General features: G+C 36.4%; 1 protein-coding gene across 2 annotated transcripts in view; it reads left to right on the top strand.

The window, feature by feature from the left end:
* Positions 1 to 26,275, top strand: part of ACACA (acetyl-CoA carboxylase alpha) — a 195,855-nt gene that overhangs the window by 49,517 nt on the left and 120,063 nt on the right. For both annotated transcript variants that reach the window (XM_072422398.1, XM_072422391.1), the window contains exons 22-28: positions 753 to 853; positions 3,092 to 3,180; positions 6,332 to 6,456; positions 16,436 to 16,549; positions 16,636 to 16,749; positions 20,990 to 21,079; positions 21,364 to 21,482. In XM_072422398.1, coding sequence (XP_072278499.1) covers positions 753 to 853; positions 3,092 to 3,180; positions 6,332 to 6,456; positions 16,436 to 16,549; positions 16,636 to 16,749; positions 20,990 to 21,079; positions 21,364 to 21,482 — 752 coding nt within the window. The remainder of the gene's footprint in view (positions 1 to 752; positions 854 to 3,091; positions 3,181 to 6,331; positions 6,457 to 16,435; positions 16,550 to 16,635; positions 16,750 to 20,989; positions 21,080 to 21,363; positions 21,483 to 26,275) is intronic.

Here is a 26,275-nt window from a genome sequence, read left to right as displayed (position 1 = left end):
TAAAACCTCACTATGAAATGCAGGGAGGGCACAAGGCTGTACATAGCTTCATAAAAAAACAGCACTGTCCCAGTACTACTTTTAGGTGGCATCAGCCCTGGTGCCTGTAGTGACCTTGCTCTTGGGAGTGTCTGTGCAATATTAAATATGTATAAAGTTGATGGTCAGTCAGTAGGAGTGGGCTTTCTAGACTTGCTGTATTTTCATGCAGATTGCTCTAGGTAATGCCTACATCTAATGCTGAGGCTCTATAGTTAAAAGAACTTTAAATCAAATTGATAAGACAGAAGGGTCAGGGACTGTAAGGCTGGGGAGGATAGGGATAGATGATGCTGGATGTTCATCAGGCAGAAAAGCCTTTGTATAGCTGCAGTTTCTACAGCACTCTGTAATAAGCTGACTGTATACAGTATAATCAAAGTAAGCAATTTTTAAAATAGTATCAGAGTCCGTCCAGTTGTGCAATATTAATGTTAAGTTCAGCTTTAATCTGTTGAAGAAAATTATTTAAAAAAATTCCTTACTCACCAATGCTTTATATATCCATTGTGCCCATGTTCATTTATGCAGGCAACTGTTAAGTTGCATTTATTAAATCCACCACTGAAAATATATTTTGAAAAATCATAGGCTGGTAACAATCTTTAATAAATGTGACAAACGTGAAGCACAACCCTGTAATACATACCAAAACTGTGAATAAAAATGCCTTTGGGTTAAAAATACCTTTTATTGTTTTGTTTCTTGTTTAGATTGCAAATATACTGGACAGTCACGCAGCTACATTGAACCGTAAATCTGAACGTGAGGTTTTCTTCATGAATACACAGAGCATTGTGCAACTGGTGCAAAGGTGAGATGTTAACTGAGACGCTAAGAGGCAAAAGCATTCTTCCATGACATGAGTTTTGGTTCAAGGAGTTTACATGTTGCTTTTTTACCAACGCATGGATTTCAACATCTGTTGTTGGTATGATTGCTTAAACCTGAGAAGGAATTTATTTTTATCCCAGACTGTTCCAAATAGCTGCCCTTTCCCAGAATCTCTGAGGTCTCATTGTAGATTGGATAGTGGGGGCCACATCCCACAAATAACAATGTGTTTTAGATATAACAAATTAAATTTGTTCTCTACTATCTCTTTTGGAGTGTTAGAGCTTTCTCTTATTAAATTGTAGGTAAAAGGTAGGCGATAGAAAGAGCGAGGTTTAGACTTAAAATAATTTGTTTGAAAGCTTAATTATGTATTTATGCATTCACAATTTATACATAATTAACATGTGCAATTAATTTTGTTGCATACCCAATCCTGTTCACTTTCACAAGATTGGGGTATCCATACTATACAAAATTATCCTAACACCATACAAAAATGTCAAAGATAAGACCTGTAAAAGGTGTCATGACGCGTTTTGCCAATTTTAGGCTTCTTCAGGGATTTGGTATTGAGATGACTGTATGGTATCTATAAAAAATTAAAGAAAATTACCAAAAAACATAATATATGTTAAAGGTTTTAGGAAATTCATAGTCAAAGGCTATAGGTATATCTAAAAAAAGCGATAAATCATATTTGCATGTGATAAACCATTCAATGTAACTGAAGTGCATAACAGTAATAAACCATTCTATGTTGCTAGGGTGCAAAAAAATCCAAACAGGTGAATAGATGGTTTCTTAATTTCATATCTGCTAAATATAAAATACAATTCTACTAACTAAAATTTAGATGAGGTTAGGTTTTATAAGGTTACTTAAGGTTACTTATGTTTAGGATGACAAATAGAGGTTATAAAATTGTGTTACAGGTGATACAGCAGAAAGATCTGTGAGATGATTAAACTTGTTGATGCAACCAATAATAGAATATATTAACAATAATACTATTGTGTGATGGTCAGTACAAGGTTACTTATAAATACGTATGGACATACTAATGTGTTTAGCATGCATACTGCTTATTTGGAAAATGGGACATAAGTTGTTCAGTAGCTAGTTTTAGGTGAAAAAGTTTCAAATCCCTAAGATTGAACCAAATTGATGATGCTCCTTATGGGTCATTGATTGATACTTAAATCAAGAGGAATAAGACTGTGGCATACTGCGATAATCCTCATCTAAGTAAAAAGAAATTTAAAAACAATAATATAAGTATGAATAAAGTAATGCTCATAGTATTATTTCTATTTTAAAAATGCAATTCTAGTTTATGGAAATTTAGGCTTTCCAGCAAATATTTTGAGCCTAAAACCTCTTTCAACAGTGTGTTTCATCATGACCTTTAAGGTCATCTATTGAGAGATGACACATTTTTAGCACCTTTTCTTTTTTGAGTAAACAATTCTTTATACCACTTTTTGCCTAGATCCTATATTACAGTGTTACAGAAAGCTATACAGGTTGACATTCAAAAATTGGGCAACCTCCCCCGACCTAAGGAGTGTCGGGTTTTTGAAAATTCCAAATTTTTTTTTAACTTACCTCCACATACAGACCAGTCTTCCTCTTGCAGCACCGCGGACATCCGGCACAGTTCCAGGGAGCAGGCAGCAGGGATGTCTCCGTGTGTATTTAGTTTAGCAAGCAGACCTAACAGCTGTTTCTGCAGGACAGTGCTATTAAAACATTAGTGACCAAACAGTGTACTGCAGTCCCTGTATTGTAAATGCGATCCCAATTGTACCTGTACTGTATTTTCAGATTTTTAAAGTAATAAACCTAACCATAGTTCATAAAGCGTTACCTGCATTTTGACTACACATACAGATTGACATCTTGTTCCCCAGATAATTTAAATCTTTTCAGTGTTTCTTTTATATATATAGATCAGTAAATGTTTCCTCCAATCAGGTATCTGCATACTAGGGAACGAAACTCGGTTTACCTGAAGATACACATAGGCCTGATCCCTTATTATCTCCCTTACATTTATTCAATAATTTCTCGGGTTTTTATACAGTTATATATGATGTACAATGTTGCATAATATGTTTGCGCTATGAATAATATTTATTATTAATACTACCAATATTAGTAATTTTATATTATTTTGAATTTTTTTACCTTAAAAGAATAATTTTTTTCATGTCAGATACCGCAGTGGAATTCGAGGTCACATGAAAGCTGTAGTTATGGATTTGCTTCGTCAGTACTTAAAGGTGGAAACACAGTTTCAGCACGGTATGACTTGAATATGAAGTTTATATACATATGTTCCCCCTTTTAACATAGGATCAACATTTATACATATACAGTTAGGTCCATAAACATTTGGACAGAGACAACCTTTTTCTAATTTTGGTTCTGTACTTTACCACAATTAACCCCCCTAGCGGTAATCTCGAGTCACACTCCGGGTCGCTTTTAACTAAAAAAAAAACCCTTACCTTGTTCTGTGGATGTCCCCCGGTGTCCTGCTGGTCCCCGCAGGTCCTGGGGGACACGCCATCTTCCTCCGCTCTCCGGTTGCGGAGATCAGCCCTACGGGGTTTCCCGGTGACGTCGGTACATGCATCGGTGCGGGCGGGAGGATCGGCGGGAAATTTAAAAATATATGTATTGGATTCAATACAAAATAGTTGTTTTGAATCCAATACAAAGAAATATTCATATAACCCATATATTTATATTATATATGCTACTATACAGTTACATGTTTAAATATTTTTAAAAATTTTTTTTTAACAGATTTTTGTGTTTTTGGTATTTAATAAATTTAATATTTAAACTTTAAATATCAGTGAGTTATGCCTAAGAATTACACCCTGCAGTGAAAAAATAAATTTCCATGCAAAAAACTGTACAGCTTTTTTCGTGGAAATTTTGAAGGAATTAGACCGCTAGGGAGGTTAATTTTAAATGAAACAACTTAGATGCAGTTGAACTGCAGACTTTTAGCTTTAATTCAGTGGGTTGAACCCAAAGATTGCATAAAAATGTGAGAAACTAAAGCCTTTTTTTTTCTTCTTCTTTTTAGCACAATCACTTAATTTCAGGGGCTCAAAAGTAATTAAAAAGCTGAAAACAAAAGTTCTAATACTTGGTTGAAAACCCTTTGCTGGCAATCGCATGTCTTGAACTCATGGACATCACCAGATGCTGGGTTTCCTCCTTCTTATTGCTCTGCCAGGTCTTTACTGCAGCGGCTTTCAGTTGCTGTTTGTTTGTGGGCCTTTCTGTCCGAAGTTTAGTCTTCAACAAGTGAAATGCATGCCCAATTGGGTTCAACTCAGGCGACTGACTTGGCCATTCAAGAATATTCCACTCCTTTGCTTTATTAAACTCCTGGGTTGCTTTGGCTGTATGTTTTGTGTCATTGTCCATCTGTATTATGAAATACCTCCCAATCAATTTGACTGCATTTAGCTGGATTTGAGCAGACAGTATGTCTCTGAACACCTCAGAATTCATTCAGCTGCTTCTGTCCTGTGTCACATCATCGATAAACACTTGTGTCCCAGTGCCACTGGCAGCCATGCACGCCCAAGCCATCACACTGCCTCCGCCATGTTTTACAGATGATGTGGTATGCTTTGGATCATGAGCTGTTCCACGCCTTCTCTATACTTTTTACTTGCCATCATTCTGGTAAAGGCTGGTCTTGTTTTCATCAGTCCAAAGAATGTTTTTACAAAACTGTGCAGGCTTTCTTAGATTTTTTTTTAGCAAATTCCAATCTAGCCTTTCTATTCTTGAGGCTTATGATTGGCTTGCACCTTGCAGTGCACCCTCTGTATTTACTTTCATTCAGTCTTCTCTTTATGGTAGACTTGGATATCGATACACCTACCTCCTGGAGAGTGTTGTTCACTTGGTTGGCTGTTGTGAAGGGGTTTCTCTTCACCATGGAAATGATTCTGCGATCATCCACCACTGTTGTCTTCTGTGGACGTCCAGGTCTTTTGGAATTGCTGAGTTCACCGGTGCTTTGTTTAATTCTCATGATTTACCAAACTGTAGATTTTGCCACTCCTAATATTGTAGCAATTTCTCGAATGGGTTTTTTCTGTTTTTGCAACTTAAGGATGGCTTGTTTCACCTGCATGGAGAGCTCCTTTGACCGCATGTCGTCTGTTCACAGCAAAATCTTCCACATACAAGCACCTCCTCCTCTCAAATCAACTCCAGGCCTTTTATCTGCTTAATTAATAATGACATAACGAAGGAATTGCCCACACCAGCCCATGAAATAGCCTTTGAGTCAGTTGTCTAAATACTTTTTAACCTCTGAAATGAACTGATTGTGTTAAAAAAAAAAAAGGCTTTAGTTCCTTATATTTTTATACAATCTTTTTGTTCAACCCACTGAATTAAAGCTGAAAGTCTGCAGTTCAACTGCATCTGAGTTGTTTCTCTTAAAATTAATTGTGGTAATAAACAGAACCAAAATTAGAAAAAAGTTGTCTGTTCTAATATTTATGGACCTAACTGTATACAGTGGTACCTCGGTATAAGTCCGCTTTGGGACTTATTTACCTCTCTCGAGACAAAGCCATGACTGCCCATAAGTGTCAGTACGCCAGTTGCCACCATTCAGTGAACAACCCGCGCTATAACTCTCTGTGAATTACAGAACATCTCCTCCTCCTCCCTTCTTAGCACCATCCCAATAGGCACTCGACTCTTCTCGGTAAGGTAAAGGGAGGTTAAATTTTCATTTATTTCATCTAATAGCTTTTGTATTATGTATTTTAGTATTAAGCAGTGTTTAAATTATTTTTTACAGCCCCATCAATGTATAATATGCCAAACACAATAGGATTTTTTCTCATGGGAACGGATTAATCATTTTCTTTGTATTTATTATGGGAAAAATTTGTTTGGTATAAGTCCAAGGATCTGTAATGGATTAAGGATTTATACCAAGGTACTACTGTATATGTTTTTGTTTTTGACACGTTTTCAGTTCTGCGCAATACAGGCAGTTTGAGTGTTGCAGCTCAATACAGCAGCTCAATGCAGTATCAGCATATTTTCCTGTGCTTACAGTGTTTCAAAGAGCCAAAGCATTGCAAATAATGCATGTGTTAAAATTTTACTTAATAACTTTCGTACCCAATTTTTTTTTGTAAATATATATATAAATATTAGAATACCTATATTGACCCTTAGTGGTTATGTGGTGCCATCTTGTGGTGAAATTTGTTCATAGCCAGAATTCATTCATGAGTGCCTGCAAGTGTTCAGCCTTTAGCCATTTATTTTTCAATGTTAAGTAGATATTTTGTAGAGGAAGAGAAATGTGTGTGTGTGTGTTTTTGCATATCGAACTAAACCTTGTATGTTGCATGTTTAAAACTGTTCCTTCCGTTGTTCTATTTTTTTATTCTAGGCCATTATGACAAGTGTGTCTTTACACTCCGGGAAGAGAATAAGAGTGACCTCACAATGGTGCTGAATTACATTTTCTCCCATGCTCAAGTCACTAAGAAGAACCTCTTAATCACTATGCTCATTGTAAGTTAGTTTTGACTATTTTAATTTACCAAACTGTATTAGACAACATTTACAGTTCCCTAATCTAATAATAATGTTTATTAAAATAATTAAAAGCTGCCTAAATAGGGTAGAGATAGGCTGAGAAAGTATATTTCCTGTTGTTAATTACCTCTCAGCTACAAATGGATCTTTATTGGTAGGAAGGGGTGTATTGAATATGGTAATCTTTTGTGTCTTCCAGTATTTTATTGTTGTTTCAAAGGACAGTCCAACCCAGAACTGTTTCACGTTTTTGTTTTTTGTTTTTTTTTAATTTTTTTAGTTGCACAGTTAATGTTGTAGTTAAATGTGCACTTTATTTACTAATAAGTAGGACTGCAGCGTGTTTGGCAGCACTTTACAAAGTCCATAGTCCTATCACTAACTGTCCCTCAAAGGGTCTCACAATAAAGCTACGTACACACTTCCAATTATTATCGTTGGAAAACGAACGACGAACGTTCATGCACGATATATATGAACGATCGTATAGCACCGATCCTGCACATAGAGTTAACGACACGATCGTTCGTAGATATTGTACACACAATAGATACGATCGTTTGAGCGATAGAGGAACTATGTGCACGACAGGAAAGTGAACGGACGTTCGTTCATCACGCATGCTCTGAACATGGACGATCAACGAACGACCGTACACACGAACGATGTTCAACGATCGTCGTCCAATCCGATCCGTCGGTCCGGTCGTTCGTTTCCAGCGACTTTCCTCGTTCCTCGGCGTCGTTGGTTACTTTTTTACGAACGATTTTTTGCCCAATCGATCGTTCGTCGTTCGATTGGAACGATAAAAATTGGAAGTGTGTACGCACCTTAAATCTTTCCCTATCAGTCATTTATCATTGAGACAGTCTAAAAAAACACTTTGTGCAGATAGTCTCTTGCCTAAGATTCAAACCTGGAATCTTAGCAGCAAAAGTGCCACCCAGTGCTACCCACTGCCATTAAACAGAGTCTGTTGGGTCCTTTTTTCCCCCTAAAAAAGGGCTCCCAATTAAATGTCCCTACAATAGTCATATGTCATTAACACAATCTAAGGACAATTTTGAAGAAAAGCCAACTAACCTAATCAAAAAACATAATGTTTTTGGGATGTGGGAGGAAACTGGAGTACCCAGAAGAAGCCCACACAAACACAGGAAGAACGTACAAACTCCTTGCAGGTAGTGTCTTGGCCCAGATTCTGACCTGTGACCTAGTGCTGTAAAGGTGAGAGTTATTAAAATGTGCTAATAAACTGACCCTGTCCTGCTCACAAAGATATTTGTAAGCTTGGCCATTTTCGTTGTACATGCCCATAAATTACTCTTCAGTGCTTTTACAAGGGGAAGCCCCCAGTGCATTTGCATTGTATCTGCATGATCAACATACCATTGATGGCAGGCAGGCAGGTTAGTGTGACTTTTGAATTGGTTATTATTACTTGATGAACTTTGGAAATCAAGGACTTTCCCCAGCAACTCCTAAAATAACTAAAAAGTTTAGACGACTGTCCTGCCCTAGAACTTGCGTAAAACAGAAATCTCATTTTTGAGTTGTTTTTTGTCTTTAATACTAGTAATCATTTTGACATACTGTGATGACTGAAGACAATCTCCACTTCATTTTTAAAATACCTCACTTTGAATGATCCAGGTTTGTAAAGTGTTCGATTATAAGCCTGGTTTTAAATCAATTGATCTGTGCTTTTTTGCCAGGTATTTGATTGACCTGATGTGTACCGATTTTATTGTATATAAAGATATCTTTATTTATCAGATATCTGATATTTAAAGCTATGGATGAATAGGTAAAATAATTTAAGCCTATTTGTTTTACTTCTCTAGTGGACCAAAACAGGCTTTGCTGGACTTTGAGTCTCTCATTATCACCTCAGTCTTCAGAAGCTTCTTATTCCTGTTAATAATCAACAGCAATAACAGTGTGATGTTGTCAGCATGGATGAGTTTCATGTCTGATACTACAGCTTTTTTACAGACCTATACCCAAATGGTAACATTCATCTGTTAGCAGTCTTGTTTGGATGAATAAAAAGCATTAAAGGGGTAGGAATGTTCTAGTTTCCTTAAGAAAATGCTGCTGTGTGTTTCCTTTTGTGCTGACCAAATGTGTGAAAGTCAATTTATTTGGTCACATAATCTGAACTACAGAAAGTAATTCAATTTGAACTCTATACAACATGTTCAGCAGGGATCATATGTCTAAGTGATAAAACTTTTGGACAAGTAGGGAGAACTAGAATAAAGCTTTATTTTCTCCAGGAAGGACAACTATTTCATTTCTTTTTATATCCTGTTTTCTATCTTGGCATTAGTTTAAGTTCAATAAACCACAATAAAAAATGTGTTTACTAAAGCACTGTGCATCATAAACATTTTGCAGGTTGTTTGTTTTGGGGTTTGTTTGTCTACATGCAAACTCCAATTATGACATTTTTATTAAATATGACATTTTTATCCAATTATGACTCCATTATGACATTTCCTGATGGTGGCCATGGTCATGGCTATGCAATGTGTATATAAACAGTTACCCATGTGCTTTCCATTGGAGTCAGAATAAGTAACAACACCCCGGGCATAGTTAGGAGATTGTACAGGGTGTTATCAGACTTTAACAGGAACTGCATGAAAAGGGACATTTTAATGAAAGCTGCGGACTACAAAATATAGAAAATTACTCTAAAATTAACATGTACAGCTTATGATATTTTAGTGATTAGCTTTACTTTAACATTGCATTTATTGTAGGAGGATCTATATTAGTATGTTAATTTGCTAAGCAATATGCCTAATTGTAGCCATAACTATAATTCTGGTCATGCATGGATTACAGTTTTTTTTCATATCAACTGAAGCATTAAAGTGGAATTTTAGGCCAGTCAGGATCACTGAGCACCTTCACAGAGCTCATACGTTTTGTATACAGTAAGAATATTACGTTTTTCCCAGCAATTTTTACATCCTTTTTTTCTGCCATACACATGTGTGAAAAGATTGATGACCTCAGTCTCTTGAATGATAAAATTTACGCACGATATATTCTTCACTTGCTAGCATTTAGTTGTTAATTTCCAACAATATTAAGGTTTTTGGTAAGAGAAGCTTACCCAAATATGTTGTGTGGAATATTATACAGTTTTTAGCCAGCATTGAACATGAAAGCTGCCATTTGTATTACTGGAAGCAGCTTGTGTCTTTAATACCATGCCATATCATCAACATCTAAAAAACAAAACAAAAAAACTTTACATTATAGTTATATACCTTATTTCAGTACCTGCAACATCTCTGTGCTGCACACAGGTGAGTGGGGCTGTATATCCTAAAAACAGCAGAGCACACTATTCCTCTCAAGAGCTCAAGGTCTTATTCTACGTACACACGTGCAATAATTATCGTTGAAAACAAATGATTAAAGACCAATCGTCTGATAATCATTAACAAAAAAAGTGAAAAACGACGCCGATGAACGAGGAATGACGCTGGAAACGAATGACCATCCTGGTGGATCGAATTGGGCGACGATCATTTGCTATCTGTTGTATATACGGTCGTTCAGTGATCGTGGATGTTTCAGTAGTACACTTTCTTCAGTACACGTCACTTCCTGCATCTAGTGTGTGTACATTATTGGTGGATTATATTTGAAGGATCGTATTGTTACAGCAGGTTCAGAATCATGCACTATACAATCGTTCAAAATAAACGTGAATAAACGTTAATCGGTCGGTAATCGTTCGTTTTCCAATGATAATTATTGCACGTGTGTACGTAGCCCTAATGCCAGCAGTAAGCTAGCTCTTGGGAGGATTTATACAAAAATCACATTTTTCTGATGAGTTTTTTTTTTGCTCAAGCAGTGGGCATTCCTAGGCAGACTGCTCTAGGTAATGCCCATATGTGATGCTTCTGTGATGAGACCCAAAATAAAGTGGGTGGGAGGGGGTCCTAGGGACAGTTGGGCTATGGAAGGAAAAGCCAGATAATTTTGGATGTCCTACAACCAGAAAATGAGGTACACTCTATCTTCAGCTCCATTGCACATTGAGCAGTAAAATCAGACTAGGCATGTTCAATGATTGTACATTGTACAGGCGTCTGCACAATAGTGCAGGACTGAGTTCTCAAGCTGAATGGTAACACAAAGGAGTAATTCCAATAATCCATTCATTTAAACTTTATTTATAATGCTAATTTGCTTCACATACTGCACCATACTTTGCAATTTACAAAGCAACCAGGAAATAAGTGATCTGTTAATGCTATGTTAGAGCCTTCATAACTGTACAGATTCAGAGTTTCTTGCACTGCTTCCCAGTACCATTTTAATTAACATTCATTCAGTTGCACTGGGACTGATGATTTTTAGGGCCACTCAGGAAATAGGGCCTTGCAAAAGGGCGTAACATTCTTTCAAAAATTTGGAAAAGAGTGTTGGCAGCATGGCTGGAAAGCTCCCCTCCATCATTGATTTAAACTCTCATCTTGAGAACCTCCACCTAAATCCCAATGTGTGCTTGAAATTGCCTTTCATCCCATGAAGTTTGTGATTTGTTCCAGTTATCAACTTTCTTGTGATGCAATGCGATAATCGCAAAACTATACCAATTGTGATAATACTGACAGGCAACTCTTACACTTATTACCTAATTTTACAGTTGTTCTCATATTCTGCACTGGGCTCTCACCTAAGAACTACTTGTCTTTTTCTACTTTTCGTGAATTTGATTTATCCAACTTTCTTCTAGTTGATATGTCAAAAGAATTTTTAGCTGATTCTGCTTTTTCAGTTACCCTCGTTCTCTCTCCTGTGTTTGAATGAGAAACAGAAGAAAATATTGAAATGTTGAAATCTTTAACACATCTTTAAACACCTTTTAAGCCCAAATGTAACATATCTCTTGCACACAGATAAAACTTTCAGAAAAATGTGTATGTGGTACACACTGTGTAATCTGGCATGTGTATAACAGTCCCCCAACATTGTTTAGGGATCTGCTAGGCAGCTAACTAAATGATTGACCGCTGTCATATCCTATGGTGATTTCCACTGGTTCTTCCCCCCCCTCCCTACATGGAAATAAACAGTGCTGTGTGTTCAGTGCTCATTTGTTCAACTGTCACAAACATTTTTTTTGTCTTAAATCCAGCTTGTGTTTGAAGCTTAACAGACAAATTTGTCATAAAGTTACAGTTAAGTTATCTAATATATATCCTAATGCAGCAAAACACGTTGGTACACAATGCATTTAACATAAATCTTATTCTCAGCCTAATATGCTGATGTAGTTTCAGAAATTCATTTATAATATTGATATATCTGCAGATTTTATTAAAAAAAACATGTGGTGTTATTGTCAGTGGCATTATCACCTTATATAAGTCGTTGTTTAGACATTTCCTGGCATAGGGACTGTACTGTCTACCTGCCTTATTTGTACTCTTGTGTTATCAGCCTATAATAAATATAGACCACATTTCACCTTCCCATTCTGGGGAAAACAGGCACATTAATTTATTTGTGGTTGTGATTAAAAGAAAAAGGGATAATATGCCTATAATATGCATGACCCAGCATGTGAAATATCTTGTTCAAAATTGCAGGAAGATCATCGCATTACAGTATTAGAAACATTGCAGAATCAGTATATCATTTCATATTTGTGTTGTGGATTTTCATTTTGTACACATTTAACCAATAGCTAAGGAAGGCTGAAAATGATATAAGTGGCCAAATCTCTTCCTGAATTCTAATATCTCTTTAGGATGTTGTATGTTTGTGTTCACTATACTACATCCATTAGGTGTGGGTTTTGCTCCTACTGCTGAATGTCCATTTATTAATTTGTTGTACTTGGGGGGGGGGGGGTTGAATAGATAAAACTATTGTCAATCTATTTTTGGTGTGTGTATGTATGTATGTGTATATATATATATATATATATATATATATATATATATATATATATATACACACACACACACACACACAAAGGGGTGCTTAGAAGTTCCTGGCTTTGCCCAGAAAGAAGAGAGCCAGAGTTATGAAATAACACATTTATTCAACATATTCCCCCTGAGACTGATGCACTTGGTACAGCGTAGTTGCAGGTTTTCTAGAACATTAAAAAAAAAGTCCTTTGGTTGGGCCTCAAGCCAGCTCTCAGCAGCATTTTTGGCATCAGAAATGTCCTCAAAACGGTGCCCCTTCAGGTGTTCCTTAAAATCCGGGAACAAATAATCGTCCGAAGGGGCCACATCAGGTGAGATAGGGGGTATGGTGGACCAATTGGAAACCCAGGGTTTTCAATTTGGCAGCCACAATGTTGGACGTGTGCGCAGGTGCATTGTCCTGCAAAAAAAGTATCCCTTTGGTCAGCTTTCCACTGCGTTTCCAATTGCCTCCTTCAGCTGGTCCAGGAGGTTAGCATAATACTCTCTGGTGATACTAGAGCCCTGAGGTAGGTAGTCCGCCACCAGAATACCGTCTTTGTTCCAGAAAACGGACGCCATGACATTTTTGGCTGATTTTGGGGTTTAGAACTAATTCGGCTGTGGTAACTTGCTGTGGCGCCAATAGATGTGGAGCCAGGTTTCACCCTCAGTCACTAACCTAGACAAAAACTCATGTGCAGCTGCAAAATGGGCCAAAACAGCTTTGGATGCTTCAACTCTTTCCTTCTTCTGATCACTGTTCAAACATTTCGGCACCCACTTCGCTGAAAGCTTGTGTATGTCCAGGATAGTGGTGATAACAAACCCAACACATTCCCTTGAGATGTCTGGGCTATCTTTTTTGCGGATATTCGCCAGTCCTCAATAATCAGCTTATGGACAGCGTCACAGGTTGAGTTTGCGGGGCGCCCACTGCGGGTCTCATTTTCAACGGTGAAATGCCCAGTCTTGAAATGAGATATCCAGGTTTTGACAGTGCTGAATGTCCTTTGCTGACATTCCCTGGTGAAACAAAAACTTCATGACGGTTCTTAACTCCAACGACGTGAAACTGGCTTGTGCCTCTGCCATCCCTGCTTCTCACTAAAAGAAAAATCAATTTTAAGAATTGCTAAGACCTGATATTTGCATACGAAGATATTAGGCTGTCTTATGCCTCCACACTCATTTTTCTATTTAATCTGGAGGGGGCAAAGCCAGGAACTTCTCAGCACCCTCTTGTATGTATGTATGTATGTGTATATATATATGTATATATATATATATATATATATGTATAGTTCTGGGCTGCTTTGTCACCGTTCTCATGATCATTGCAACTCCACGAGGGGATATCTTGCATGGAGCCCCAGACCGAGGGACATTGACAGTTATTTTGTGTTTCTTCCATTTGCCAGTTATTGCGCCAACTGTTGTAACCTTCTCGCCAAGCTGCTTGGGGATAGTCTTGTAGCCCAGTCCAGCCTTGTGTAGGTCTACAATCTTGTCTCTGACATCCTTAGACAGCTCTTTGATCTTGGCCATGGTGGCTAGTTTGGAATCTGATTGCTTGATTGCTTCTGTGGACAGGTGTCCTTTATACAGGTACTGTAACAAGCTTGGATTAGGAGAACTCCCTTACAGAGGGTGCTCCTAATCTCAGCTCGTTACCTGCATACAGTGAAGACACCAGGGAGCCTAAAATCTTGCTGGTTGATAGGGGATCAAATACTTATTTCACACATTACAATGCACATCAAGCTCTGACTTTTAAGCAATGGGTTTTTGTGGGTCCTTTTGTTGCTATTCTGTCTCTCATACCTACAATACACCTACCATTACAATTATAGACTTGTCATTTCTTTGTCAGAGGGCAAATGTACAAAACCAGCAGCGGATCAAATACTTCTTTCCCTCACTGTAAATAGCAGATAACCTCAACAATGTGCAAACATATGTACCCAAATCGTTATATTTCCCTTCATAGATGGCAAAACAGAAAATACCATATAAGCCACTTAAAGTATATGAATTATATAGAACAACGCTAGTGTCAGGTGTGTTATATTGTAGTTATATTGAATTTTAGTATGGTAATTTCTATTAAAGTATATACTTGTGGTTGGCTCACAGCAATACCATTGGAATTTGAATGTCTCTTATATTATCCATTGCTTCTTTTTGGTAAAACAATTATAGCTTGTCAATTTTTAAGTAACTAGTTTAAAGGTTTCTGATTATTATTAAAAAAGACTAATTATTTCTGTTTATTCTACCTGGTTTGCCTTATAGACAGTGATATTTGAAATTGTCCCATGACCTGACAATGTCAGGACAGCTTTGCTTCATAGTAAAAAGGGGTAAAAACATTATTCTGTATGATTTCAGTCTGTGCCCATATGCCAAAGTCATTATCTTTGTGTCTCGGAGATTACAGTGCCTAATATTGTACAGTGGCATACCAAACTATGTGTGTACAACGGATAGAAATAAATTGCATAACAACACATAAAAGCCCCAGAGGCAAATGGCTCAGTGAGTTCCCTACATTATCTTCTCTTATTAATGTTGCATGCGAGGCTGGATGGTTGGAACAGTGAAAATGTAAGCAATGCAAGAATGATGAAGGCTCTGATTTTGGCCTTCGATCTCATATGTTTTAATTTGTGAAAGGGACGAGTGCACTGTTAGCTGGCGTGATTCTAAGTAACGCTTGCCTTAAGAATCTCATTATTCGAACACAGGGCCGTATTTCCTCTGAGAATTCTAGAGTAGCTTTGAGCTGGGCCTGTTCATTTCTCAAGCAATCATAGCTGCGTGATGGAGAGAGAAAATGGCAGCTGTTCCTAGCTCAGGCCTTCAATTTTCTTCAGTGTCCGGCCATTCAAGTGTGTAATTACACTGGGATGACGAGGAAGCGTCAGGCCTTGTAAGGGAACTGGTTGCAGGCTTTTGCTCACTGACTTTGAGAGTGAGGACAAGCAAAATTCAATTAATCTGCCGACATTTTATGTGTGTCGTGTATAATTATTACTGTATGCTGCTTTACAGTTTCATGAAAAGAATTGTTCAGGATGACTTTTTTTTTTTTTTTTCTCACCTATTTTTAGTCAGATATATCAGTCATAATCTGATGCCCCCTCTAATATGAAGAAGCTTGTTTTTTTTTTTTTTTCAATTTTGTTACTGTTCAATTACAGATTGCAGTTATCTGTTTTTAATAATAAATCCTTATTCTATTTGGTAATTTTTTTATGTGCATAGTTCCTTTTATCATCATTCCATTTTCCTTTTATCATAGTTCCCCTTCTCATTGGTACCCATCCTGCTTCCTGGAGGCTGCATGCAGCCTTCTGGGACTTACTGTGCAACCCTTACAATCAACAATCTCTTTTTGGTGCCCAACTAGGCCATTGAAAGGGAAAAATATGAAACTAAAGTGGACCTTGCATCAAAATAGAAAATCCACTTACCATACAAAAACTAGTCTCAGAACAGCCCAACGTCCTAAACACACCTAAAAATAACAATTAGGTGTCCTAACACCTAAAATAGAATTATAGAATGGTAAATAGAATGGTAAATATTTTAGGCCACCTGCATTGATTTAGGTTGCATTGGGATGTTTACTAATAATTTAAAAAGTTTGTGATTTGCTGATATGTATGTTGCTGAAGCTTCCTTCACTTGACTGCCACTCATTAGCACTTTTTAACTGAAACTGTGTTTGTTGGCTTTGGCAATCACCATGGCAAAGACCTCATTAAAACATTTAAAGGTTCTAATTCTACCCTTTAAAATTGACAGTAAGGGAGGGAAAAAGTTTCCCCAACCAAAACTTAATAATTTGGGACTTACTCTGCTGTACTGTACTCCCTGTACACCTGAAGGCACATTAATGTCCCCAAGGCTTGTTGGTGGCTACGTTGGACCTCAACAAAAATCTTTTCAAAAAATCACTCTGACAAAAGTACTGTGTATTTTCCTGTTTTTCTTAATAGGATCAGCTGTGTGGGCGAGACCCAACATTAACAGATGAGTTGCTCAACATCCTTACAGAACTCACTCAACTGAGCAAAACAACAAATGCCAAGGTGGCTTTGCGAGCCCGGCAGGTATATGTGCTTTCCAAGAGATTTGTAGTCTGCATTTTCCACTGTGTTCAATTTACATTACTGTACATTTTTTTATTATTTTCTAGGTCCTTATTGCTTCACATCTGCCTTCATATGAACTTCGTCACAACCAAGTGGAGTCGATTTTTCTCTCTGCTATTGATATGTATGGCCATCAGTTCTGTATTGAAAATCTTCAGGTAAACTGTTGTAAAAATCATAAACTACCACTAACATTTACACCTTCATATATCCACTGCATATGTAAAATGACCTACATCTCAATTTTCATTCAGACATTCATTCACAATGTATCATTCAGACATTGCTGTACAGCACCCAGCTTCCTTAAATCTGTAATTTGGTGATCCTGGAACATACCTACTGGTGATTCTGGAACATCCATACCAAACTCCTTGATGTAAAAAGGAAAAAATAGACTGCCTCAGGAACTGAAATATAATTTGTAATGCAGGAACCCGAAATATGGGGAAATGCACAGTAATGTATTCAAGCACCAACAAGGGGCTTTTTTTTGGCTTGACGCAGCACAATTTCCAAACAATTGGGTAAAATCCAAATTCAGGTTTATTTACCATCAAATGAAAGGAAATATTCGAATACCACATATTTGAAATTTTAAAGCATATTGAAAAGGGGAACGCCAAATTTCAGGGAAGGTGGCAGCCTAAGATGGTAAACATGGAAAAACACAAGAACCTAGTTGATAATAAAATCTGTCAGAAAGGCAGACCTAAAATCATGTATAGAAGGTATATAATTATTTTCTGTTTCAATAAATGTTTATTGATAAAAATAAGAAGAGAAAAAAAAGATAGTCCTTCAGATGTTCAATAATCGTTTTGGGTCAGAAATAAAGTATTGGGTTGATGATAGTATAATGATCTCAACATTAAAAGGAGGAAGGTTTGAGATAGAAGTCCATCATCCTACTACGTATAATCTAGGTTATATTGAGTAAAATCTGATATTTTTATGCCAATATACACAATATGTATATATTTTATTGTAATTTATATATATATATTTTTAAAAGTAACAGAATAAAGAAAAAATTATAACAATACAAAAGTACAAGCGTAGTACAATATAAGTATACAATCATAAAACTTGATCAATAAAAATAATACAATAGATAGAGAAAAGACTGGAAAAAGAGGAATAAGGGAGACATAATAAAAACAACAATAATAGAAGGAGATAATACTACTGGGAAAAACAATCATTAAACAGGAAAAGGAAGGGGAAATGGCACAGAACAGTTTAACATCATTTTACAGATTAATACAGAAAACATCATAGCCAATTAGTATTTAGAGACTATGTATAAGCCTAAGTTAAGTGCTCATTAGTGAAACTTTGTCCTATAGTTCCCAAATATCATTAAATACCATCAGGTTGTCCTGTTGGATGGCTGTGAGGTATTCCATCAATCTAACATCCTGTATTCTCTTTAACAAAGCCCCAAATAAAGGAGTGCCTGTAGATTTCCAATTAAGAACTATTAGGGTTCTGGCAGCAGTTAGAACATGGGCTGTCAGTTTACAGGCCAAGAACGAAGACGGGGTATGGGTAAACCCAGTAGGTGATCTGTGAAATTCAAATCTGCCTGACATCCCACTAGATCCAGTAGCAGTCGACATACTTGTAACCAGAATAGACAGATCAAATGGCAAAAAATGTGTTTAATTGTACCTCTGCCCTTTCCACACCTCCAACACTGATCCCCATGGGAATTAAAAAGTTTGTGAAGGACAACTGTTGTGTTGTACCAAAGACAGAGAATTTTGTAATTTTTTTTTTATAAATTGTGCATATGGAGCTCTTTTGAACATTCCGCCATATAGCGGCCTATTGCTCTGGAGTTAGTTATGTCCTATGACCTCTTCCCAGTAAGGCATGTATGGAAATTTAAATGAAGGGGATTGTGTGGAGTTGTGGGGACACTTATAAATGGATGAGATCAGACCGTTTGTGTAAGGACCTTCTTTCATATACCTTCAAAGAGCGCTAGACTTTGGAGACCAGAGGAAAAGGATAAATTATCGGGAAAGTGTCTAATTTGTAGATAGGTATGGAATGAGGATTTAGGAATTTGATACTTTTCCATCAGTTCCATGAAAGTGAGTAGTCTTTTCTCAGTGGGAAAGGTAAATCATTTTGACAGATGTTTAGCTCACAGATTCCAGTATTAGCTATACTATTTGGAGTCTCCTACTATTACCCCAGCAAGGTGTAATTTTATTATTTAATCCTTTCCGTTTTTTAAATTATCCTCTTATGCAAGATTTAATGTCTGTCTCTTGTGATTTATGCACAATTTATTGTAAAGTTGCTTGTTGGTTCTATGAACTATTACACTGGTCAACAATCATTTTCTTGTCAAACAGAATAAAGTCATTTTAGGTTATGTTTGATGCACAGATTCCAAATATGGCATTGGTTTTGCTAGATTGGCTCTAGTTTTTGAAATAATGATCTCAATAATACCCTCATAGAAAACTAATGAAACATGAAAATTAAGCAAAATAAACTAGATATGTCTACGTATAACAAATTACATTTTTGAAATACTTAATGTCAATATTTTCTATACTCAGTATATTTACAGAACTAATCACAAAGAAGTATTTGCAAAACTCAGTTTGTTTGATTTCCTTTTATGCTGATAATCAGGACAATCACGTTGAAGGCTCCAGCAGCAGTAGTCTGCCATCATGTGTCTATCCCATCTGCCCTGATACCATTCTTCCATCACCTTTAAATCTTGATGGCACCTCTCCCCTTGTTCCTCACTGAAATCGCCAAGGTTTTCTGGAAATTTTTGCAACTGGGTATGGAGATAGTGTACCTTTATGCTCACCCACATTTTTAAAGTTTAATAGCAAGTTTTTACTGTACCAGTTCTTTATAATTTTGTGCTTTTCTGGTTACCCAAGAAGTTCTTGACAACCATGACATATCTGTGCCAGACAAAAGCTTCAGTATCAGTCATGTAAAATTTGAATCATTTTTCAGTTTCCGAATCTGGGTCCATCTTAGAATCCTGCTTTTAATTTTTCAGTACTCAATCTAGGGAAGAATCTACAAATGTATTTGAAGCAATCACCGTCCTTGTTCAGAGCTCTAACAAATTGCTTCATTAATTTTTGTGTAGTGGAAGGAGAATGATTTTTTTTTTTGTCAACCATTGGCTCGTTAATGATGTTCGCTGCACCTTTTTTCATGTTTTCTCTTGATGGCCATGTCACTTTTTTCCAGTGATCCTGCCTTGCTCTACTATGCCACAAGCAGATGAAACATAGATATTTTGCGTGTCCACTTTGCTGTCCAAGTAGGAAGTTCACCATTTTTAAATCCACACATTTGGACCATTGGTGTTCATGATAGCAAAGCTTTTTTAAGACCGTTTTGATATTTTCATATTCTTCTCTCTGTTTTTTTGAGTGACCAACTGAAAATGATGCATAGCAGTTGCAATTATGCCGGAAAACAGATTTCAAACTTTTAGTGAAACAGTCTATGAAAAGCCGCCAGTCTTCTGCTTGGTATTCTGGCACTTCCATATGGGCTAGTAATCCAGGGATGTTACAACAGTACACAAAGTCTCCATCTTCACTGAAATATGGTAGGAGTGTCACCTCTTTTATCCTATAAACCGTTAAAACCTTTTACAATCACAGCACAAAAATAACAATCATTATGATGATTTGGGGCTCTCGCCATACCATAGATACACCAAATTTCAAACATTTCAGTTTTCCTTTTTTCCGCTGACGTAGACACTCTACACAAGTTTTGCATACCATATGGGGAGCCCAATACTTGGTCCCCCAGTTAATAACCAAAATATGCAAGATATGCTTGTTTCACAAATTCTGTAATGTTTCTCTGTTTTTTTTAGAATATTCATCACAAATACAGCAAAATACATAAGGGTCATTTAAACAACTTCTTGAAGAACTCCTATTTCTGTAGGCAAAGTAGACAAATGAAAGTTTCATGAAAATAATGGTTAATTTATATATAAAATGCAAAACATTGGTGTAAATAAAGATTGATAATATGCTGTGTTAACATTTGTTGTTGGTAAAATCTTCAATGTATGTAACATTTTTTAACCTTGGGATCAGGTCACTGGATTTTTGAGGAAAGTCTTTGTAATTATGGTTACACCACAGACGGTACGGGAAGTTTCCCTGTGGGGTCAAAGGCAACATATTATAACTTGATAGGGGTATTTAATTACCTATTCTTTCTAATAATAAAAAAAAAAACGTTTTGGCTACACTTCAGAACTCACAAGCTGGCAAATGCTATATACCCCTAACTTAAAGCAAACTCTTCTTTCACAGTCATTTACTAAATGAGAAAGTAGTTTGCAATATGATTCACCAACTTTTTTTTTCTCTTTTACAGAAGCTTATTCTGTCTGAGACTTCAATCTTTGATGTCCTGCCCAACTTTTTCTACCACAGCAATCAGGTTGTAAGAATGGCTGCACTTGAGGTAGGTTTATCATCTTTTAATGTTGTCTGTCTACAGGATATTGTACTTAAGCCCCTACATCAGAAAGTAGTTTGGTACATCAGGTGTTTAAAATCTAGAATGTTTTTGTGGGGACTACTGGTTAAAAGCCAGCTTAAAAAATATTATATTTCTATGTGCTTATTTCATGTACATGCATGCGTACTCAATGATTATAACATACAAATATATTTTTTTTATGGTTCTTACATTCGATATTGCTAATGTTTAATGTTTCATTCTGTTTGTTGTAATTTGTGTTTCAGGTGTATGTACGAAGGGCATATATTGCATACGAGCTAAATAGTGTGCAACACCGACAACTGAAGGACAACACATGCGTTGTTGAGTTTCAGTTTATGCTACCATCTTCACATCCTAACAGGTTGGTGGTTATAATTTGTAAATGTAGATGGGCCAGTGTACACCAAGGGGGGGAAAATGTGATCATGGCTGGTTTGCTTTGGGCTCTTGACACACATCAGGATACATAGTATACTGGACTGTGGGAGCCTAGTTCTTAGTTTTTCATCTTCAGTTGTGTTCTGGATGAATACCACTTGACTGTGTGAAATACTTTAGATTCAGGATTTTCTATAACAATATGTTTTATTTAAATATGTTTAAGTAAAATTACCTCTTTCACGTTAATAAAAAGAAACCACAGTAAGCGCATTACTCAGTGCTATAGCTTTAATTATAGCTTTATTATGGGTAAAAAAAAATTGCACACAAACACGACATGCAGTCAAAAGTTGTATTGAGCCATCCATGGTGATGCTTTCAAAGTCCTGTGGCCAGCAGGATTCTGTATCTAGTCATTCTGTATCTCAGCATTCACATGGCGATGAGTACCCAAAAATGGAAAAAAAACATGTGGTGTCTCTAGCAGAATAGCAGGGTAAACAATTCAAAGTCAATGACATCTGGGATATTACCATCATTATAAACAGCATGTACTTCAAACAAAATAAATCCTTCTTGCAGTACCCCAAAAAGCCTTAGAGAAGGTTAAGGACTTGGTGTACAAATATAAAAATGTTCATTATCTATTACAAAAAATCCAAAATATATAAAAAAATATAATAATATACCCTCCTTTAGTAATAATAATAATAATACCCTAAATATATTAATGCTACCCATTGAAATTAATGGGATTTACTTTAGAATAATGGGGAAAATAAATTAATGTAAATGAGATCAGCCAAGCTTAAGCAGCACTGCTCCGTGTTTGAACTTTGCTGCCCCTTCTCACATTGCTGGTCTAGGTCAGCTGGTACATTGAAAACAATGCACTGCTTAAGTGGCTGAGATAATATCCCAAAGATCTTAGGTAGTTAGGACCTTAATATATGGGCTTGTTGGGTCTGGTACTTGATCCATTATTGTGATGGGTAGTACTTCCTAATATTATTCTACTTCTATTGGTGTAAAGTTAGCTAATTGTGTACTTGACTGTTTATTCCAAGTTGAGCTGTGGTAGGTATGTCATATTGCATATACACTTACACTGTTCTGTATTTTTTTTTTTTTTTGTTATTGTCCATTTGTGACTGTTTAACCAATTATGAATGGGTAATAGGTTTTAATTTAAGCCTCTTAAACTTATGTGGCTCACAGCTGATGTTAAAAAAGCCATAAGGAACAAGAAAAGGGCATTCCAAAAATATACAAATGAAGGATCACCTTCATCATTTGAAACCTACAACGAATATAACAAAAGATGTAAAAAGGAGATAAAATGCTCAAAACTTCACAATGAAAGACAGATCGTATAGGAAAGTAAGGCAAACCCCCCCCCAAAGATTTTCAAATCTATTATTAGCAAAAGGATCAGATCTGAGCATGTAGGCCCCTGAAAGGATGTCGCTGGGTTGGTAACTGGGGATAAACACAAGGCAGGTATACTAAACACTTTTTTTTTTAGATCTGTGTACACAAAGGAATATGGCAGAGCTCAAGTCCAAATTCATAATAGCAATGTCACTGCCCTAATTAAGTCACAATGGCTCAGAATTGATATGATTGAGAAACAGCTGGCAAAAATTAAGGTTGACAAAGCACCAGGACCTGATGGATTACATCCATGTTACCTCAAAGAGCTGAGCTCCGGTATTTCAAAGCCATTATTTCAAATTTTTAGAGACTCTTTAGTCACTGGCAAGGTACCAATGGATTGGCGTAAGGCAAATGTGATTCCTATCTTCAAAAAGGGAGCAAAGTCATTACCAGGTAACTACAGACCCGTCCAAGAGAGTTTGATAAAGAACCACATAGAGGAGTTTCTGCTAGAAAATAATAATATAAGTGATAGTCAGCATGGCTTTAAGAAAGACAGAAGTTGTCAAACATTTACTCTCTTTTTATGAGGTAGCAGTTGATATAGTGTACTTGGAATTTGATAAATCCTTTTGACACTGTACCTCACGGACGGTTAATATGCAAATTAGGGTCAATAGGTTTACAAAAATCAATCTGTAAATGAATAGAGAACTGGCTTAAAGACCGCATCCAGAGAGTTGTAATTAGTGAATGGTCTAAGGTTATCAGTGGTGTACCCCAGGGTTCAGTTTTGGGACCTTTACTGTTTAACATCTTAAAAATAATATAGAGTTTGGGATTTTTCTCAATTTCTCTGTTTGTAGATGACATGAAACTATGTAATGGAATTAGGTCCATACAGGATGTCTATAACGTCTATAATGTCTATATCTACAAGCAGACCTTGATGTACTGTTTGATTGGGCAGCCAAGTGGCAAATGACATTTAATATAGATAAGTGTAATATTATGCACTTGGGCGTTAACAACATGCATGCTTCATACTTTCTAAGTGGAATACATTTGGAGGAATCAGAATTAAAAAAGGATCTGGGGGTTCTGGTAGATCATAGACTTGCATGCAATGCCAAGCTGCAATATCTAAAGCTAGTAAAATACTTTCTTGTATTAAAAGAGGAATAGCCTGCAATGATGGAGACATAATCCTGCCCCTGTACAAAGCATTGGTCAGACCACATCTGGAATATGCAGTCCAGTTTTGGTCACCAGTTCACAAAAAGTACATTGTTGAATTGGAGAGAGTGCAAAGAATGGCAACTAAATTAAAAAAAGGAATGGAGGAGCTCAGCTATGAGGAGAGATTAGTTGAACTGAATCTGTTCTCCCTTGAGAAGAGACGTTTAATGGGGGATTTGATCACCCTGTATAAATATATAAACTGTCCATATAGAGAACTCTCTTCCCCATTTTTCACTTTGAGATCATTACAAAGAACAAGAGGGCACTCTTTGCATCTGGAGGAAAAGAAGTTTAAGCTCCGGATAAGGAAGGGATTCTTCACTGTAAGGTCTGTGAAAATGTGGAATCGGCTCCCTCTGGAGGAAAAGAAGTTTAAGCTCCGGATAAGGAAGGGATTCTTCACTGTAAGGTCTGTGAAAATGTGGAATCGGCTCCCGCAGGAAGTAGTTTCAGCAACTACTATACATTGCTTTAAGAAAAAGCTGGATGTTTTTCTAGAAGCTTCTAGAAGTTTTTCTAGTTTTATATCTAGGATATGTTTATTTCCCTGGTGGTTCAACTTGATGGGCTTACGTCTTATTTCAACCTAACCTACTATGTATCTATGTAACTATGAATGTAGTATTATGAACAATATCATGTAACAATTAGAATGTACAAATCCTGGTTGGATTCAGCAATCCCTATTTTTAAATTTAGAAAAAGTCTCATAGTTGTTAATCACTAGGGAAATTTAGCATTTTTAGAATTTTTTTAAGCTAAACATTTAAATATATCAGCCTAATGTAAAAATCTTGTGTGTTTTAATGTTTTAAAAGTCCTTTTTTCTATGAGTAATTTGCAGTTATATATGTGCAGGAAAGCAGTCACGGTTTAATACTATTACAAGCTGTGCTTTTCACTTTGCGCAGTTTTACAGTGGTTGTGTTTTCCTACTTCTGCCCAGGATTCATAACTACTCATTTTTTAGTTAATTAAAATTAAATCGCTCCCTAGGTAGCTGATCCTATCTCCTGGAGCGAGATGAGGAGACAGGATATTTCAACAGTCACTGATAGCTCCCTCTAGTGGCTAATTTCCAAATTATGTTTAAATACAATAACAAACATCTAGAAGAAATCCATATCCTATCACAAAACTAAAATAATATTAGAAAACATTTGCATGCTGAAAATATGCAATACTTCATGATAAAGCTAACCTCCCTTTTCTGGATTGAATGCTTAGTGACCATAGGATGATTTTATATATATATATATTGTTTTATATATATATTGTTCAGATTCGAACATGTGACACATAAATTTGCAAATTTGTTCACCCAAACATCCCCTGATGAATCCTAAATAGGCGAAACATGTCGGAAAAGGTGACAACCTTTGTTTTTTCTACATGCTTACAACCATACAAATTTGGCAAAACTGCAGTGTCCATTTTAACGTTGCACCATTGATTGATATATATACAACATGTCCTTATTTGTATAATAATTTTAATTGTTTTGTTTATGCTAGTAATTAATAAAGTAATGTTTTTAATTTAGCAAGTTCATTTTCCAAGTGCCATCTAAAAAAGCCTCCTTCACTTCTTTCCCTTTCTCTACAACATGTGTTTGCCCACCTTAGTTAATTGAGTGTGAAGTTCGTCCTTTGATAGCGGAGATTTGTAGGTAGGGTGTATATTTGGGAAATTTCCAGATTGTTTGGCTAATGTGCAGCAGCACGGGTAATGGTTTATTAGTAGACCTTCTCTCATTCATATTTGTGTTCGCATGACTGCCATAGTGCTAGGATTCATGTTTATATGTAATGGTTATGGAATATTGTGTATTCTAAAGTCATTTGTGGATAATGTTATCTTCATAGTGTAAAGACTAAGAGACCATTAACCATATTTGGATTTATAAAACATTGTTAGCCTTGGTATTGAGGACACCTTTACACCTTTTTACTGCCAGATTTAAATCAGTTAAAAAACAAAAATTGTTTTTGAATAAAAATCACCTATAATTTGGATATTTCTCATGCAATACATGTCACTGCATGTCATTTGTGTAATGCCTAGCATTATTGACCTCACTTCTGGGCACAGGTCATCCTGTGATTGAACAGTAAAGGAAGAATCGGAACAGTAATAAGCTCATCTTTCTGTCTC

This window comes from Pyxicephalus adspersus, chromosome 1 (genome assembly GCF_032062135.1).
Source record: "Pyxicephalus adspersus chromosome 1, UCB_Pads_2.0, whole genome shotgun sequence".
Taxonomy (NCBI): domain Eukaryota; kingdom Metazoa; phylum Chordata; class Amphibia; order Anura; family Pyxicephalidae; genus Pyxicephalus; species Pyxicephalus adspersus.
The sequence above is the reverse complement of the archived record's forward strand: the minus strand, read 5'-3'. Positions and strand labels throughout refer to the sequence as shown.